The sequence below is a fragment of the Suricata suricatta genome, chromosome 11 (assembly GCF_006229205.1).
Source record: "Suricata suricatta isolate VVHF042 chromosome 11, meerkat_22Aug2017_6uvM2_HiC, whole genome shotgun sequence".
Taxonomy (NCBI): Eukaryota; Metazoa; Chordata; class Mammalia; order Carnivora; family Herpestidae; genus Suricata; species Suricata suricatta.
The window spans coordinates 79009657-79028104 of NC_043710.1; the positions used below are offsets into that span (position 1 = coordinate 79009657).

Genomic DNA, 18448 nt, shown 5'->3' on the forward strand with positions numbered 1-18448 from the left:
CTTTGGAGAAATGTCTGTCTATGACTTCTGCCCATTTTTTAATTGGACTATTTGTTTTTGGGTGTTGAGTTACATAAGTTCTTTATAGGTTTTGCATACTAACCATTTATCAGATATGTCATTTATATATGTCTCCTCTCATCAAGTAGGCTGATGGTTAGCTTCCTTGGTTGTTTCCTTTGCACTACAGAAGCTTTTTGTCTTGATGTAGTCCCAGTAGTTTATTTTTGCTTTTATTTTCCTTGCCTCAAAGGACATATCGAGAAAAATGTTGTTATAGCTGATGCTGGGGATATTACTGGCTGTGCTCTTTTGTAGGATTTTTGTGGTTTCAGGTCTCACATTTAGGTCCTTAATCCATTTTGAGTTGATTTTTGTGTATGGTGTAAGAAAGTGGTCCAGTTTCAGTTCATTCTTTTGCATGTAGCCGTCCATGTTTCCCAGCACTATTTGTGGAAGAGACCATCTTTTTCCCATTTATATTCTTCCGTCCTTGTTCAAAAAGATTAACGAACCATGTAATTTTGGATTTATTTCCAGGCTTTCTATTCTGTTCTACTGATCTGTGTTTCTGTTTTTGTGCCAGTGCCATAATGTTTTGATTACTACCACTTTCTAATATAACTTGAAGTATTGAATTGTAATATCTCCTGTTTTGTTATCTTTTCCAAAACTTCTTTGGGTATTGAGTGTCTTTTGTGATTTCAGACAACTTTTAGAATTCTTTGTTTATTTTTCTGTGAAAAATACTTTTGGTATTTTAATAGGGATTGTGTTAAATCTGTAGATTTCTTTGGGTAGTATAGACATTTTAACAATATTTATTCTTCCAGTCCATGAGCATGGAATGTCTTTCCATTTCTTTCTGTCATCTTCAATTTCTTTCATCAGTGTTTTATATTTTTCTGTGTACACAAAGTATATTTCATTTCTTTGGAAAAATTTATTCCTATTTTATTACTTTTGGTACAGTTGTAAATGAATTGGTTTTTTAAAGTTTTCTTTCTGCTGCTTCATAGAAATGCAGGGGCGCCTGGTGACTCAATCGGCTCAGTGTCCAACTTCGAGTCAGGTCATGATCTCGTGGTTTGTGAGTTCAAACGCCGCATCTGGCTCTGTGCTGACAACTCAGAGCCTGGAGCCTGCTTCATATGCTGTGTTTCCCTCTCTCTCCACTTCTTCGCTCATGCTCTGTCTCTCAAAAATGAATAAACATTAAAAATTTTAAAAAATAATGTATGGAAATGCAATAGAGTTCTGGGGCCCCTGGGTGGCTCATTCAGTTGAGTGTCCAACTTGGCTCAGGTCATGATCTGGCAGTTCTTGAGTTCGAGCCCTGCATCGGGCTCTGTGCTGACAGCTCAGAACCTGGGACCTGCTTTGGATTCTGTGTCTCCCTCTCTCTCTGTCCCTCCCCCATTTGCACTTGGTCTCTCTCCCTCAAAAATAAATAAACATTAAAAAAAAAGAAATATAGCTGATTTCTGAATATTGGTTTTATATCATATGACTCTACTGAATTCCATTTATTAGTTCTAGTGATTATTTTGGAGGAATGTTTAGGGTTTCTTATATATCATCTCATCTGTAAATAGTGGAAGTTTTATTTCTTCCTTACCAATTTGGATTCCTTTTATTTCTTTTTGTTGTCTTGATTCTTGTGACTAGGACTTCCAGTATTAGGTTGAATAAAAGTGGTAAGAGTGGACATCCTTGTCTTGTTCCTGGTCTTAGGGTAAAAGCTCTCAATTTTCCCTATGGACTATGATGTTTTTTTGAAAGTTTTTCATATAAAGTCTTTATCATGTTGAGGTATGTTCCCTCTAAACCTACTTTGTTGAGAGTTTTTTTCATGAATGGATGCTATACTTTGCCAGATGCTTTTTTGTGCATCTGTTGAAATGATCATATGGTTTTTATTCCTTTTTCCTATTCTTGTAATGTGTCATGTCGATTGGTTTGCAAATATTTACCTGCCATTGCATCCCAGGAGTAAGTCCCACTTGATTATGATGAATGGTTTTTTAATATATTCAGATTGGTTTGCTAATATTATGTTGAGGATTTTTGCATCTGTGTTTACCAGAATATTGGCCTGTAGTTCTCCTTTTTGTGTGTATGATGTCTTTATCTCATTTTGGTATCAGGTAATGCTGACCTCGTAGAATAAATTTGAACCGTTCCTAACTGTTTTGCTTTTTGGAAAAGTTTGAGAAGAATATGGTTTACCTTTGAAACCATATGGTCCTGGACTTTTGTTTTTGGGGAGTTTCTTGATTACTGATTCAATCTGTTCGCTGGTTATCAATCTGTTCAAATATTCTTTCTGGTTCAGTTTTAGTAGGTTATCTGTTTCTAAGAATTTGTCCATTTTTTTCTAGATTGTCCGATTTGTTGACATATAATGCTCTTTCCGTATTTTTCTTGTGGCTGATTTCTAGTTTCATAGCATTGTGGTCACACAAGATGCATGGTATGACTTCAATCTCTTTCTTGAGGCTTTTTGGTGGCCTAATATGTGATGTATTCTGGAGTATGTTCTATGTGCACTTGAAAATAATGTTTGTTCTCTTTTATTTATTTTTTAATATATTTATTCATCTTTGAGAGTGAAAGAGAGCATGAGTGGGGGAGGGGCAGAGAGTGACAGTGATACAGAATCTGAAGCAGGCTCCAGGCTCTGAGCTGTCAGCACCAAGTTCAGTGCAAAGTTCGAACTCATGATCCTCGTGTTCATGACCTGAGCTGAAGTTGGACTCTTAACTGATTGAGCCACCCAGGCACCCCTGTTCTATTTAACAATGGCATGTTCTGAATATATCTATGAAATCCATCTGGTCCAGTGTGTTATTCTCTTGTTGATTTTCTGTTTGTATGCTTTGTCCTTGATATAAGTGGGCTATTGAAATTCCTTACTAGTATTGTATTACTATCAATTAATTCCTTTATGTGTGTTTTTAACTTTTTTAAGTATTTGGGTACTTCCATGGTAGGTACATAAATACTTAGAATTGTTACATCTCTTGATTGTTCTTTCAGTATTATATAGTGTCATTAGTATCTTGTTACAGTCTTTGTTTTAAAAGTCTAAAATTAAAAGTCTAAAAGGCTGATATAAGTATAGCTACTCTGGCCTTCCTTTGACATCCCTTTGCATGATAAATGTTTCTCCAGCCTTCTCTTTCAACCTGTATGTGTCTTTAGTTCTGAAATGAGTCCCTTGTAGGCAGTATTTAGACAAGTTTGTTTTTTTTACCCATTCTGTTACCCTGTGTCTTCTGGCTGAAGGTTTTAGACCATTTACTTTCAAAGTAATTATTGATAGGTATTTATTGACATTTCATTACTTGTATTGTGGTCATTTTTATAGTTTTTCTATGGTCCTTTCTTCTTTTGCTCTCTTTCACAGTTTGCTGGCTTCCTTTAATTATAAAACTTGGATTCCTTTCTCTTTAGTCTTTGCATATCTGATATTGGGTTTTGATATGTGGTTATCATTAGGTTTGTCTATTACATTAGCTGCAGATAGTAGTCTATATTAAGGTGATGGTCACTTAAGTTAAAACCCATTCTTTCTTCTTACCCTCCAGTCCATGTTTCAGGTATATGGTGTCTTTATTTCACATCCTTTTATTTTGTGAATCCTTCCACAGATTTTTGACAGATATGTTTATTTTTGCTGCTTTTGTGTTTCCTACTTTACATACTCTCACTTATGGTCTTTCCTTTCCATTCAGAGTGTTTACTTAAATTTCTTGTAAGCCTGGTTTAGTGGTCATGAACTCCTTTAGCTTTTGTTTCTCTGTGAAACTACCCCTTCTATTCTGAATGGTAGTCATGCTTAAAAGAGAATTCTTGGTTGCATATTTTTTTCATTTTAGCACTTTGAATATCATGCCAATCACTTCTGGACTGCAAAGTTTCTGCTGAAAAATCTATTTATAGCTTATGGGATTTCCCTTGTGTGTAACTGTCTTCTTTTTTCTTTCTGCTTTTTAAAAATGTTTGTTTTTAAGATTTTACCTTTAGGTAATCTCTATACCCCATGTGGGGCTCAAACTTAACAATCCTAAAATCTAGAGTCGCACTGACTGAGTCATCCAGTCCCCCACTCTAGTTGCTTTTAAGGTTCTTTATCATTAGTGTTTGCCATTTTTATTACTATACATCCGTGATGATCTGCTTGGGTTGATTTTTTTTGTGAGGGATCTCTTTGTCTCCTGGATCTGAATATTTTTCCTTTGCATAAGGAATATGTATCCTCTGCACAATTTTTTTTTCTTCCAGGTTGCTCATTCGTTCCTCTGCTTCTTTGGCCTGTTATTTATTTCGTCCAGTATATTTTTAATTTTTAATTTTCAATTTTCAATTTGTTGTTTTCTTCATCTCTGATTGGTTCTTTTTTATCTCTTTGTTAAGGGTCTCACTGATAATTATCTATTCTTTTCTCAAGTGCAGTGAGTATCTTTATGACATTGTTTAAATTCTGTATCAGGCATATTGTATCCATTTGTCTTAATGTCTCTTACTGTCATTTGTCTTGTTTTTATCATTTGGGACATACTCCTGTCTCTCTTAATTTTACCTAACTCTCTGAGTCTGTTTTTTTGTGTCAGGAAAGTCAGCTGTAGGTCTGCCCATTGAATGTAGTGGCCTTATGAGTATGAAGAAGGGGTCTTATAGTGCCCTGAAATGCAGTTCCCCTGTTCCCCACCTGATGCTTCAGGTGGTGTCTCCTCTATATGTTAAATGTGTTCAGTTGTCTGACCTGGTTTCTTTTTCTTTCAGTCCAGTTGTCTGCAGAGGCTCTCTTTTACCTATTGTGGGCAGTGTTTTATACCTGGCTAGGATGGGGAGTGCAGTGTTAACAAGGAGTGCTATGCTTTTAAAATGAGACCTGTCGCTTTGAGGATCCAAGCTGCATGCAAATGGTGCATGATTTTACCAAGATGCTCCACGGACTTCCTTAGGGTCCATAGCTGCTACTGCCAGAGCTGCAGCCTTGCAAAATGCATGGGTGGAAAGAGGCAGTTTGGCAAGGTTTGTGCTGGATTTCTGAGGGAGGGGGCCCACAGTGCTGGGACTGAGGCAGGCATGACTGGATAGGGTGGTTATGTGGAAAACACAGGGGTATGGGTCTTAGTGTAAGCAAATTGGGTAGTGAATTTCAGAGCATGCTAGTTTCTGCAGGTAGCTCTGTGTTTGTGCTGAGGGTTGAAGGAGGGCAATGGCACTGACAGCTCCTGGAGGAGTGTTCCCCTGGATACCCTCTGAGAGGAATAAATAACTTCCGCCTGTATGCCCTGATGTTTTCGAAAGTGTTGCTTCTAGCCTGTGTCTTAAGGGCTATTTGTCTGCTGTCTCGTTAAGGGCAGAGACTCATCTGCCTATTGCCTTAGGGCTCTTCCAGAATGGAGGTGGCATTTGTTTGTTTGTTTGTTTGTTTGCTTGTTTTAATTCCAGGCTTTGAGTCCCTCTTATTTGTAAGAAGTTAGTAAATTCCATTCTTTTTGCTTACAAAACCAAATGTTATGAGGATTCCTCTCTCCCTGGTGAGCTTCCTGATGTGATGGTCTGTTTACCACCCTTCTTCAGTGCTGGGAGCTCACTCCTGACCACAGACGGCTGTCTCTGTTTGCTCTCCCACTAGACCTCCACCCTTTCTACCCTCTTTGAATTGTACTACCAGTCTTCTGGTTGTTTCTGGGTTATTTATGCTGATGTCAGTGTCATCTAGTTGTATTCATGGGACAGAACAATGTGAACTTAGGGTCCTCTTACTCCGCCATTTTCCAGCCTCCTTATAATCCACTATCTTTAAAGGGAAGCCATTTTAATTTTTTATTGACTTGAATTGTTCTCATATATTATTGGGGAATATCACGAAATATCATATCTCCACCACAGGTGATGAAAATGTACATTATAGTACCAAAGCACTTGAATTTTTTCTCAGGGTGTTATTTGGTATTTTTAAATTAAATTTTTTTTTTTAAAAACAAGTAATCTAATTTGATCTGGACTCAAGATCTTAAGAAAATTATAACAGATTTAAAATCTAGCAAGAGTAATGAAAATAAATTTCTATTTCATAATGTAGGATCTTTAGGGGAATATTTTGAATTATTTTGCATATGATAAAATGTGTAATAGAAAGAATATTGGGCTTGGTTTCAGGAAACCTATTTTAGAATCCTGGTTCTCAAGCTTGGAACAAAGAAACAAATTCTCAGCAACGTCATGAACCATCTTAAGATTACAAAGCTTTCTCTCTACCTTATAATGTTGTTTTGAGAATCTCATGGAAAATAATATGTGAATAGCTTTGTAATATAATTAGTAATAAACAATAAAGGGTTTTTTTTTCCTTAGTACATATGCTTCTATCATCTGGAAAAACATGTAGTGAAAGTTAATGCTAATTTTGGGAAAAATGGATGGGATTGCTGTAACATATTTAGTTTCTATGAAAGATCTGTGTTTTCAAAAGAAGCAAGTTGCTGTAATAACTTTGGTAAATGTGAACCCTACCCCAAAATAAAAATTGAGATTCAACTAAAACTGTGCCATTAAGTCATAAAACAAGAAAACCTATGAAGGCGTAATGTAAGTTGGATATAAACCCTTACTGTGATTTTATCTTATTTTCAGTGTATTTAAATGAAGCAGGGTTCAATTTTGTGAGAAAATGCATACAAGCTGTGGAAACAAGAGGTAAGTGTTGTCTGACAGGTATAGCATTACTCTTCATTGTTATATAGGAACCTCTCAAAAAATGAGGGTACCATTTATCATTAACATGAGATTAAGAACCATATAAATGTATAAAAGTATCTAAATACACAAATAGCTGTAGTCTGAACTTTACCAAAAAATCATACGTGTTTCTTTCTAATGATTTTTCCTAATAAAGGCTTGCTTTATTTTATTTGACAGACTTTGTGTTATTTATTACTCTAAACACCTCTTTAGTTTTTTTTCAAGCTTTAGAGGAGATAAAGATTCCTAAGGAACTGGTCTTCCTCCTTCCTTAGGTTATTTCCTTCAGTGATTTCACTCACGGTCACAATTCTAGCACCTTTCCCCTCTCTAGTCATGACCTTGAAGCTCACTCTAATTACCTTTACACTCTTCCATTTCCAGGAAAACTTGTCTAAAGAAAAACTCATAGGCTTTGAAATTCTGTGAACTTAGACTCAAATTTTGGTGCTGCCACTTAGAAATTTTGAGAAATTAAGTATATTTCTTAAATTCTCTAAATCTATTTCCTCACCTTCAAAATGAAGGAGATTGTAAATGCCTTCTAATTCTTCAACATGTGGGACTACATGACTGAAGAAATAACAGGATGAGAATTCTAATCATTCTTTCCCATCTTTGATGCTACTTTTGGATTCAGATAGTAGTGAATGAGCAGGGTACTTTGCTACTTTGAAGATCTTTGAAAGACTTTCAAATCACTGTTTAGTGTCTGCTCTGAAAAATATATGTCTGATGGGTATTTCCAGGGTAGATTTGCTGAAGTTAGACTCCAAAATTGAGAAGTACCTTTCAAATTCTGCATAGGTATATACCTGATATTTTTAACATTCTGTACTTGTGGTGCTGTGTCTCAGGACATTCTCTTGTGGTCTTTCCTTCTCATTAGGCATCACTATTTTAGGCCTCTACCGAATAGGAGGAGTGAACTCCAAAGTTCAGAAACTCATGAACACGACATTTTGTAAGTTTTGAATGAAGCTAGTTACTTAATTTTTGTATTATCGATAATCCATACCATAAGTTTCTTTGAGATATATACTATTGCTGTTCTTTGAATATTTTCAATAACTATTTAAAATTGATATTTACATTCAGTTTTTAATGTTCAGTTATAATAGATAAACAATCAAAATTTGAGAGAGAGCCTTTTCATAATGTTGGATTTTTTTCTCAAGTGTCCTTTGGTTAGCTAGACATGTGGTGAGATTTATGGATGCTGGATTCAGATTGCCTACCTTGTAATCCTAATTCGCCACTTGAAAGCTTTATGAACTTGGGTCATTTGTTTAGCTTCTCTGGGCCTCAACCTTCTCATTCATAAAATGGGGTTGATAATGATAGTGCCTGCTTCACTAATAAGTGTGAGGATTGGATATGTTAATCCATAAACAGAATTTGGAAGCATGCCTGGTGCATGATAAATGCTCAGTGATGTTAGCAATTAACAACAATTTTATTGGTAAAAGTCCTATCCCACAATAAAAATCTTTGAGGTTTATAAAGTGTCAGAGTGAAATTTGCACCAGTTCATACAAACAACAGCCCTAAAGTGGACTCTGTTGGCATCCTAAGAAATAAATGTCTCTCTCTTTGACCTACTTAAGTTTGTGTCCATCTTCTTAATGTGCAATTGATGTTTTGAATTGCAGAGTTTAAACATCAGATTTTTATTCTTTGCAGCTCCAAAGTCCCCTCCTGACATTGACATTGATATTGAATTGTGGGATAATAAGACAATAACAAGTGGGCTGAAAAACTACCTCAGGTGAGGAGTGTTTAACTTGTTCTCTACATGTGATGTCTCTCTTACCTCCTTAGGCATCCCCATGTGACTTCAGGTGAAATAGCATAAGCTGGTAACGTTTATGTTCAGTGTTTTGGAACTTATACTTGGTTTTTCAACTAAGAAACTTAAGCTGCAATATTTTATGAATACTAAATAATTGCTTCATATTAAATTTGAACATAGTGTTTTCATATATTTTTAAAAAATAAGTTGAAAGTTGTTTTTTGCTTGGTTTTTGTTTTTTATTTAACTATAGTCCCCATATCTGAGAGAGATTTTGCTGTTGTGTTTGAATAGTTCTTACAAAGTGAAAAAAACCATTTTCCAGTCTGTCCGTTTAGCACAGTTTACCAGGAAATGCTGCTAAAGGGCCTTGGTATCTTCAAGACCTACATTTTGGGACTGCCTGGGTCCACCCTAGTAGGACTTTATCATACTCCCTAATCGTCCAATTCTTAACGAAACATTAGAAGTGCAGGGGAAATAAAACTGTCATTCTAATGCCCTATTCCTTCTCCATTGTAGGTGTCTTGCAGAACCACTGATGACTTACAAGTTACACAAAGATTTTATTGTTGCAGTGAGTAAGTACACTTCCACTGAATGCGTTATAATTGATATGGTTTTATGCTGTATCACTTAGAGGTATGAATTTAAACCAGCTAGTTAAGATTTTCCTACATATTGCTTAAGAAACTGTCAGTCTGATGCTTACTAGCTGACAGAATGGTTTGTAAGCAAATAAGAAATTGCAGAATGATGGATTAAAGACCTAAATGTGAGACTTGAAACCATAAAACCAGAAGTAGTTTCTTGGACATTGACTAGAGAAACATTTATCTAGGTATGTCTCCTCTGCCAAGGAAATCAGAAAGCAATTGGGACTACAGTAAAATTAAAAGATTTTGCACAGTGCAGGAAACCATCAGTGAAACAAAATGGCAATCTACTGAATGGGAGAAAATATTTGCAAATGATATATCCATAAGGGGTTAATATCCAAAATATGTAAAGAACTTACACAACTCAACACTAAAAAACCCATTTGATTATAAAAGGGAAGGATCTAAAGAGACATTTTTTCCAAGCAAACCTACAGATGGCCAACGACATATGAAAAGATGCTTAACATCACTGATCATCAGGCAAATACAAATTAAAACTTTACTGAGATATCACCTCACACCAGGCATAATGGCTAACATTAATAACACAAGAAACAAGTGTTGGTGAGGATGTGGGGGGAAAAAAGGGAAACCTCTTGCACTGTTGATGGGAATGCAAACTGGTGCAGCCACTCTAGAAAACAGTATAAAAGTTCCTCAAAATATTAAAAGTAGAATTACCATAGGATGCAGTAACTCTGCTAGTATTTACCCAAAGAAAATGAAAACACCAGTTTAGAAAGATACATGTACCCCTGTGTTTATTGCAGCACTATTTACAATAGCCAAAACATAGCAACAACAGAAGTGTCCCTCAACATGTGAATGAATAAAGAAAATGTGGTATATATACACAATGGAGTATTACTAAACCATAAGAAAGAATGAAATCTTGACCTTTGCAATAACATGGATGGACCTAGAGGGCATAATGCTAAGTGAAATAAGTCAGATAGAAAAAGACCAATACTATAGTTTTTATTCATATGTGGAATTTAAGAAACTAGACAAAGAAAAATACAAAAAGAAAACAAACTCTTAGATACAGAGAACAAACTGGAGGTTGTCAGAAGAGAGATGGGAGGGGATGGGAGAAATAAATAAAAGGAATTAAGAATACACTTTCCTTGATTTAAAAAAATTACAGAATGAAGTAAAAGGTTTTGTCACTTAATAAGACTTCATTGAGGTGACTGGTGTGCTAAGAGGAATTATTTTAAATGCATTTTACTCAATCGATGAATGTCAGTATCACACAAGAGCAACTTTATTGTTAAGTAGACAAGACTGCAAATATGCGGAGTCGGTTATCCACCTATTCATACTCACAAGCTATATTCTTAAATTTGGAGAGCAAAGTTAGGTATTTTGGGAAGGTAATAGGCACTTCCATCAATGCTTTTCACCCCTACTATCACATATCTATGTCATTTATTTAGATCTATGATTGTTTTAATAGAATATGTATAGATAGGCTTAATTCAGAAATTACGGGGAGGGGCTCGGTGAATAACATGTAACCTGAAAAATTAGAAATATGTACTTTTAAAACATTGAGATGAAAATACTGGGCTGCCATCTGAGCCCGTTACAATAGTTTGTAAATGCTAAGAATTAGTATTTCATTGTTCAGATGTATGAGGTGTGACTGTACCGGGTATTTTTCACAGTCCAAGAAAGAAAGCATTCATTTATTACCATACATTGTAATGTCACAGGAAATGTTGTCTGCTGATAAGTGTCAGATAACATTGAGTGACCTTGGTTTTCAATCCAGCATACATGACTGACCACATGATCTCATAAACACCTACAGTCACTTAACCTTCTCCTGAAAGCTCTCCACTCCATATTCTCTTCATCAGAATCTATCCATATTAGATGAACAAGACCTTAGAAAATATATAATCTCACCTCTCATTAACTAGTTTCCAGAGTGGGCAAATGACTTTCTCCAAAAACTGGGCTATAAGCCAAATTTTTTGACTCTTAACCTAGAACTCTCTAACAGAAATTGTGTTATAACAAATGGCATTTGAGCCACTTAGCTAAGTGCTAAATGATCTAGTTGTTTTAACAGCAACATTTGGTCATAATATTTTTTTTCTACTTCCATGGCAAATAAGAATCACATTATTCACTACCATGATACTTAAAGTATATTCCTATGTATAAGAATTCATCATTTGTCTGGTTCAAGGATAATCCCGTGAACTAGAAAATAAGGTAATAAAATTAAGTATTATTTGGAAATTTAGTTCTGTAAAAAGGGGAAGTTGTTCAGTAATTAAAAGGTGTCTCACAGAATTCCCTGAACAGTATGGATTAGGCCTTCCATGGGCCTGCAACTAGGAACTACAAAATTGGGAGTTTATGTTTTTCTCCCCACCCTTTTAGGAGCATCTCTTCTCTGTTTTTGCTGCGTATCTGCCTCATTCTTATTTTCCTTTCCAGTTAGATTTTTCTTGGCTTTGGAACACATTTGGTCACGTCAACCCTGGTTTTACACTATATGCCTTTTCACATATCCAGCGGACAGATCAGAGTTTTGATGTCTCCATTCCAAACCCTGGGAGACCTTGTATTTGGCCCAGCATGAGCCAGCTCTTCCCCACCTCATGTTCATGTTCAGCATTTTTCAGAGAAAGGGTTTGGCAGGGTGGGTAGTCACCCTAGAATTTATTGTAGTAAGAACATGTTAATAGAGTCTTCATTCTGAAGTGTTAGACATTTCTCTAGCAGACATGTCAACATGTTGGCTTTTGCCTGGCAGACTAGACTTGCTTTAGATGTTTTGTTTTTAGTTTTTGGTTTTTTTTTTTTCCTTTTCAGATTTACCATTGTCAGAATGGGCTTAGAATCTATTAGGCCTCTGTTTGCATAATAATACTGACACTTCAGAAAAGTAATTCCCTTGGCCTTTAAATCTATAAAATTTGGGAATGAATGCTTTCTTCCTTCAGTCTGATGGAGTCACTATGAGGTTTCTGTGTGATAAAATACATTATATTGCCTGGCACATTAGGCAGTCTGTACCAATTGCTGTGATCACTCACATTGCTAAAGTTTTGATTCTGTTTTTGTGTAGCAAAACCAAAGCAGGCAATGAGTTGTTGTTGTATAGAAGTTCACTGGCTATGAACACAGGTCTAGATTAGATGGAACTGGGTTAGTTTACTTAACTGACTTCATGACCACGGTCAAGTTACTCAACCTCTCTAAGCCTTAGAGAATGATAGTGATGAATTTCATAAGGCAATATTTATAAGGCATGAGGGTGGGAGTGTCCATAAAGTTTCGATTACTAATGTTTATGTACACATTTGAATGCAATTAAACTTGATCATTTGCAACCTTTATGTTATAGAATCCGATGACCAAAACTACCGGGTAGAGGCTGTACATGCATTGGTGCACAAATTGCCAGAAAAAAACAGAGAGATGCTGGACATCTTAATAAAGCACCTTGTCAAGTAATTATCTGATTTATATTGTTCACTTAACTACTTGGTCAACTGATAAAGTTAGGCCTTGTTCATATCTTTCTAAAGCATATGATGGTACTATAACATTGTTATTGTAATTAGAGTCCATTGAATGTACAGAGTCCATTAAAATGATGTGGCAGTTTATTTTTAAGATATATGTGTATATGTATATGTATGTGTGTACCTGTGTATGTTTATACTGTGCAAATGATCAATATCCTTTCCAACTGTTAAATTAAAAAAAATGTTTTTCTAATGTTTTATTTATTTTTGAGAGAGAGAGAGACAGCGTGAGCAGGGGAGGGTCAGAGAGAGAGGGAGACACAGAATCCAGAGCAGCCTCCAGGCTCTGAGCTAGCCGTCAGCACAGAGCCCGACAAGGGGCTCGAACTCATGAATCAGGAGATCATGGCCTGAGCCAAAGCCGGATGCTCAACCAACTGAGCCACCCAGGTGCCCCTGCATCTGTTAAATTAATGATGAAAACCTTACATGTCAACTTAAAAATATATGAAGGAGTTTGAAGCCTTAAATTTGAAGAAGTTCTGCGAGGTCAAAGTGCCACTCTAATGTTAGCTTCTTTTTCTGAATTCATAGCATCACTTGATCTCTGAAGATTTTTCTGACTCTGCTGTTAGTTCATCTATATATTTTTAAATCTCTATGAACAGATACTGTATTAGTCAGTTTTCTCCAGAGAAACAGAACCAGTTAGATGTTTGTGTATATGTATCTCTACATACACATGTATGTGTGTATATGGGTGTGTGTGTGCATGAGAGAGAGACTGATTATAAGGAATTGGGCCGCACTATTGTGAAGGTTGTGAAGTCTAAAATCTGCAGGACAGCTGGCAGTCTGCAGACCCAGGGAAAGTTGACATTACAGCTCTAATCCAGGGTGCTCTGGAAGCAGAATTCCCTCTTCCTCAGAAGACCTCAGTCTTTTTTAAGACTTTAAACTGATTGGATGAGGCCTACTCACATTATGGAGGGTAATCTGCTCGACTCTAAGTCTACTGATTTAAATGTTAACCTTTTGGGAAAAAAAAAAAACCTTCACAGAATGACTTGAATTATGTTTGATCAAATATCTCAGTGCTATCTCCCTTTCACACACCCACACACACACCCCCACAATTGCCATACTGCTATAAACAAAAGTCCAAATTCAGATTTTATACTTAAGAATCCCTTACAGCCTCATTTACAAATCAGGATATTTCCCATCTTAGTAAGTGCCGTGATTCACAATGAAATAATAACTCCTTCCTTGCCTACTACAAGTAGTAACCCAGTTGATGCTAATTTGAGCCAGGCACATTTGAAATACATAACATATCAAGAAGTCTCATCTTAATCTCATCTTAATCTACAGATGAGATAATACAAATTGGCCTCCTGCCCCTTGAAATAAGGAAATCCACTAGAAACTCCATCATTTCAAGTTCATTATAAACTGTTGCCATGGCAATACCTCTTTTAGTTAATAAACAAGGATTCTTTGTCAGATTTAGTCTTGAATGATGTTTTGAATTGTGTGTCCTCTTCATGAAATTTAACCATGCTGTATGTATTGGATATTCTCTTGCTGTATTCAAGCTAATTTTCTAGCAAAGCCTTTTTTTTAAGTTTATTTATTTATTTTGACAGAGAGAGAGAAAAACAAAACACGAACAGGGGAGAGGCAGAGAGAGAGGGAGAGAGAATCCCAAACAGGCTCTGCACTGTCAATGCAGAGCTCGGGGCTCCAACCAGGAACCATGAGATCATGACCTGAGCTGAAATTAAGAGTTGTTCACTTAATCAGCTGATCTACCCAGGCACCCCTCTAGCAAATCCTTTTTACACATGCTTTTTTTCATATGTATAATTTTTTAATGTTTATTTTTGAGAGACAGACAGAGCATGAGCAGAGAGAGAGAGGGAAACACGGAATCTAAAGCAGGCTCCAGGCTCCAAGCAGTCATCACAGACTCCAGAATAGGGTTTAAACTCACAAACTGTGAGATCATGACCTGGGCTAAAGTTGGACACTTACCCACTTCTTAAATATGTCTTTAAAAGCAACCTGAAAAAAAAAAGCTACATGAATGTCAGATAAGATGTTTTTTGTTTAATTATCCAGAAAGTTAAGTGAACTCAAATCCCTCCCTCTTTGAGAATGTGATGGCAATAATACAGGGAATAGCAGAGGACACTATCTGGCTGTAGAAGAGTGCTTAAAATTCTTTTCTCATCCTTCCCCACTTGAACTTTTTTCCTGAACCTATAAAAAGGTCAATCTTCATTGACTAAACAGTATTGTTGGAATGTGTATCCACCTCACCAGTGACTTACTTAAGTAAACTACAAACAAGTCATAACACTCTTGGTCCCTGGCAACCTTAACATATCTGAGGAAGAGAATTTAAGACCAGTCATCTGAATTGGTTACTGGGCTAAAGGACCAGTGACTAAAAGATTGATTTCAAATCTCCATTAATTCGCTCTGAGACATGGTATAAAGCATTACTTCCTTTCTGAGAATTCTTTTCTTTGTCTTTAAAATAAAGGCCATCTGTGGTTTCTTCTTTGACTCTAACTTTGAATATTTAAAAAACAATTTAATGTTTATTTTTGAGAGAGAAAAACAGAATGTGAGTGGGGAGGAGAAGGTGGCCAGAGAGAGAGGGAGACATAGCTCAGGCTCCAGGCTCTGAGCTGTCAGCACAGAACACAAAGAAGGGCTCAAACTGTGAGTTTGTGACCTGAGCTGAAGTCAGACACAGCTGACTAAGACCACTCAGGAGCCCCTCTAACTTTGAATTTTTAAAAGGGCAATTGGGTGTCTGTTCCATGCAACAAGTTGAGGAAATGAGGTACAGAAATAGCTGAAGTGTGAGGTGATAAGTGTCTATATTGATTGAGTTAGCTCAGCAGAAGGAAAATTTAGTGAAGAGAAAATTGCTCATCAAAATATTCTATCTCCTGGAGCACCTCCATGGCTCAGTCGGTTAAGCATCTGACTTCAGCTCAGGTCATGATCTCACTGTTTGTGGGTTCGAGCCCCTCACCGGGCTCTGTGCCGACAGGTAGCTCAGAGCCTGGACCCCGTCTTCAGATTCTGTGTTTTTCTCTCTCTCTGACCCTCCCCTGCTCACACACACACACTCACTCTCTCTCTCTCTCTCTCTCTCTCTCTCTCTCTCTCTCAAAAATAAATAAAACATTAAAAAAATTTTAAGATTCCATCTCCTGAGCAACACAATCATAAACTCAACTTTTCAAAACCGTTTTTTAGGAATTCCAAATTCATTTCCCTGAGTTTAATATTAATCATATTCTAGTTTATTCACACTACCAGGTACCAGGACCTCTTACATTTTAGCAAGAGGGCCCAAAGCCAATTTAATTACAAGGAAGACTGTTAGTTGAGATCATATTTTCTATAACTCATTATTTAATTTTATCAACCATGTAGGGATTGTTATTCTTTATAGATGAGGAAACTAAAGCCTAGAGATATTAAATAACTTGGCTGATTGCACCCAGCTTCAAAGTTGGATGGATTTAAGCTTTAAATGCAGGCAGACTCAGTACCTTTTCATACTACTTTCTTAGCAGAGTCTCTAATACATACTAAACAGTTAATATATAATATTTGGCTATGTAGAAAGGAAATACAGAATGAAACTTCTTATTCTAACCAAGAGCTATTCTTGCCTAAAAATTCAGTAAGTCAGCTAGCTCTTCCAGCCCTGTGCTAGGATTTGCATAGGTATTCCAAATCCTGGATTCCCCATAAAATTTTACTTTTGCTTATGGAATGTAATTAATGATGCACACTTAGGTATGAACAAGATCTTGTGTTCAGTGCCCCTTTCTAGAACTTCATATGTTAACAGCATGCCTGGAGTTAAGATAGCAAAGGCAATGGGTAACCTAGAAGATTGGTCTAATGAGTGAGGTTTTCTCTTAGGAATATGTCTAATTCCAAAATTAATTAGTCAAAGTCATCTTTGGTAGTTACTGGGATTACTTTGCTAAAGTCAGTAATACCAGAGACTTTTTCTTTCATTTCCATTTTCAAGTCAGCATTGCTGTTACCATGTCTCTTAGGGTTTGCCAGCCATAGTGCCCAGCACTAGGGAGGCATTGAAGGAAGTGTTGAATGAATGGGTGGGTGGATGGGTGGATGGGTGGATGGGTGGAAGGAAATAAGGAGGGACAGAAACCTGCATTGGCCGGTTGTCTTATGTAGGGAACTGAAGAATACCACTGGCTTCTATTCAGGAAACCTGAATCTGTCCCTAATTTGCTATGACCTTGAGTATATCATTTTTGCTTTAGGAGCTTTTTAACCTGCACAATAGGAAAAACTGACTTCCTGGGAGAATTAAATGCAATAATGTCTATGAAAATGCCTGGCACTAGGTACTCAATAAGTTTAGTATATCTGAATATAATTTAATATTATAACATAAAATAATATAATATAATATAAAACTAATAACCTAATTTTAAGCATCTGTTCTAAAAGAGGTATAGTACCTTAGAGAATACCTACCAGCTGATATTCTCTGTAAGGTAATGGTACTCTATTTAGGATATCAAGATTTATTCCTTTAATTTTTTTTTTTTTTTTTTGAGAGAGACAGAGAGAGGGAGACACAGAATTCGAAGCAGGATCCAGGCACCAAGCTGTCAGCACAGAGCCTGATGCAGGGCTTGAACTCACAAACCATGAGATCATGACTGAGCTTAACTGACTGAGCCACCCAAGTGTCCCAAGATATATTCCTTTAATTAACCTTTGTAGTTAATTTTACTCAGCTAATGTTAACTTTTTATGTCTTTTTAGTCTATACCCACTCATGCCAATTGGGAATGGCTGAATCTGACAGTTTGGAAAAATTAACCCGTAATGGCATAGTTTACATTCTATTTATGCCACAAGTTTGATAAATGAGAACATTTCATAATTATTAAACTTTTAACTTATGTTATTTTTGTTTCTGTTATTTGCAGAGTATCACTACACAGTCAACAAAATCTCATGACTGTCTCAAACCTTGGTGTCATATTTGGCCCAACTCTAATGAGAGCACAAGAAGAAACTGTGGCTGCCATGATGAATATTAAATTTCAGAATATCGTGGTTGAAATTTTGATAGAGCACTATGAAAAAGTAAGCTGAATTTTCATGTGGAAGTATCAAATCTTCTATATTGCTTTTAGGGAAGAATTTTCTATTTGTATTATCTAGGAGTTCATTGTGATCTCCAATTCTTATAAAGGATCTGTCTTGCACATTTTGTATAAATTGGTTCTTTATGAGGACTTTGATTTCCTTTTCTCTTGTTTAGTTTTTAAGTGCTTCTCAAAATCCTCCAAGTAAATGATTTCCTTTCCTTTTACATCATTTACTTTTCAAGATTTTCCTCTTTAGTATTTATGTAGTGAATTTTTCACTAATATTAAGAGAATTTGTTAGGCTCACTTGATACTTGTCTATTTATAACCTTTTTATCTCTGAAATTAGACTTAACAACAACAGTGATATTCTCAATAAACCAAAAGAATTCCAGGAAGAGTCTTGAAGTCCTCTGTACATCCAGTCCTTAAATACAGTTTCTTTAACAAGATTGAGATCTTAGAATAACTGTGAAAATGGAAATTGGGAAAGTCAAATTGATTGGATTATTAAGCATATCCAGCCATTAAAGTCAAAACATTTGTGATCCGTTTATGCCTGGTCTAGTGTTT

The 18448-nt window shown here is 36.1% G+C and overlaps 1 protein-coding gene across 1 annotated transcript in view; it reads left to right on the forward strand.

Moving 5' to 3' along the window:
- ARHGAP42 (Rho GTPase activating protein 42) overlaps nucleotides 1-18448 on the forward strand; it is a 276802-nt gene that overhangs the window by 242777 nt on the left and 15577 nt on the right. The window contains exons 13-18 of the mRNA XM_029957571.1: nucleotides 6652-6714; nucleotides 7649-7723; nucleotides 8443-8527; nucleotides 9074-9132; nucleotides 12581-12686; nucleotides 17711-17870. Coding sequence (XP_029813431.1) covers nucleotides 6652-6714; nucleotides 7649-7723; nucleotides 8443-8527; nucleotides 9074-9132; nucleotides 12581-12686; nucleotides 17711-17870 — 548 coding nt within the window. The remainder of the gene's footprint in view (nucleotides 1-6651; nucleotides 6715-7648; nucleotides 7724-8442; nucleotides 8528-9073; nucleotides 9133-12580; nucleotides 12687-17710; nucleotides 17871-18448) is intronic.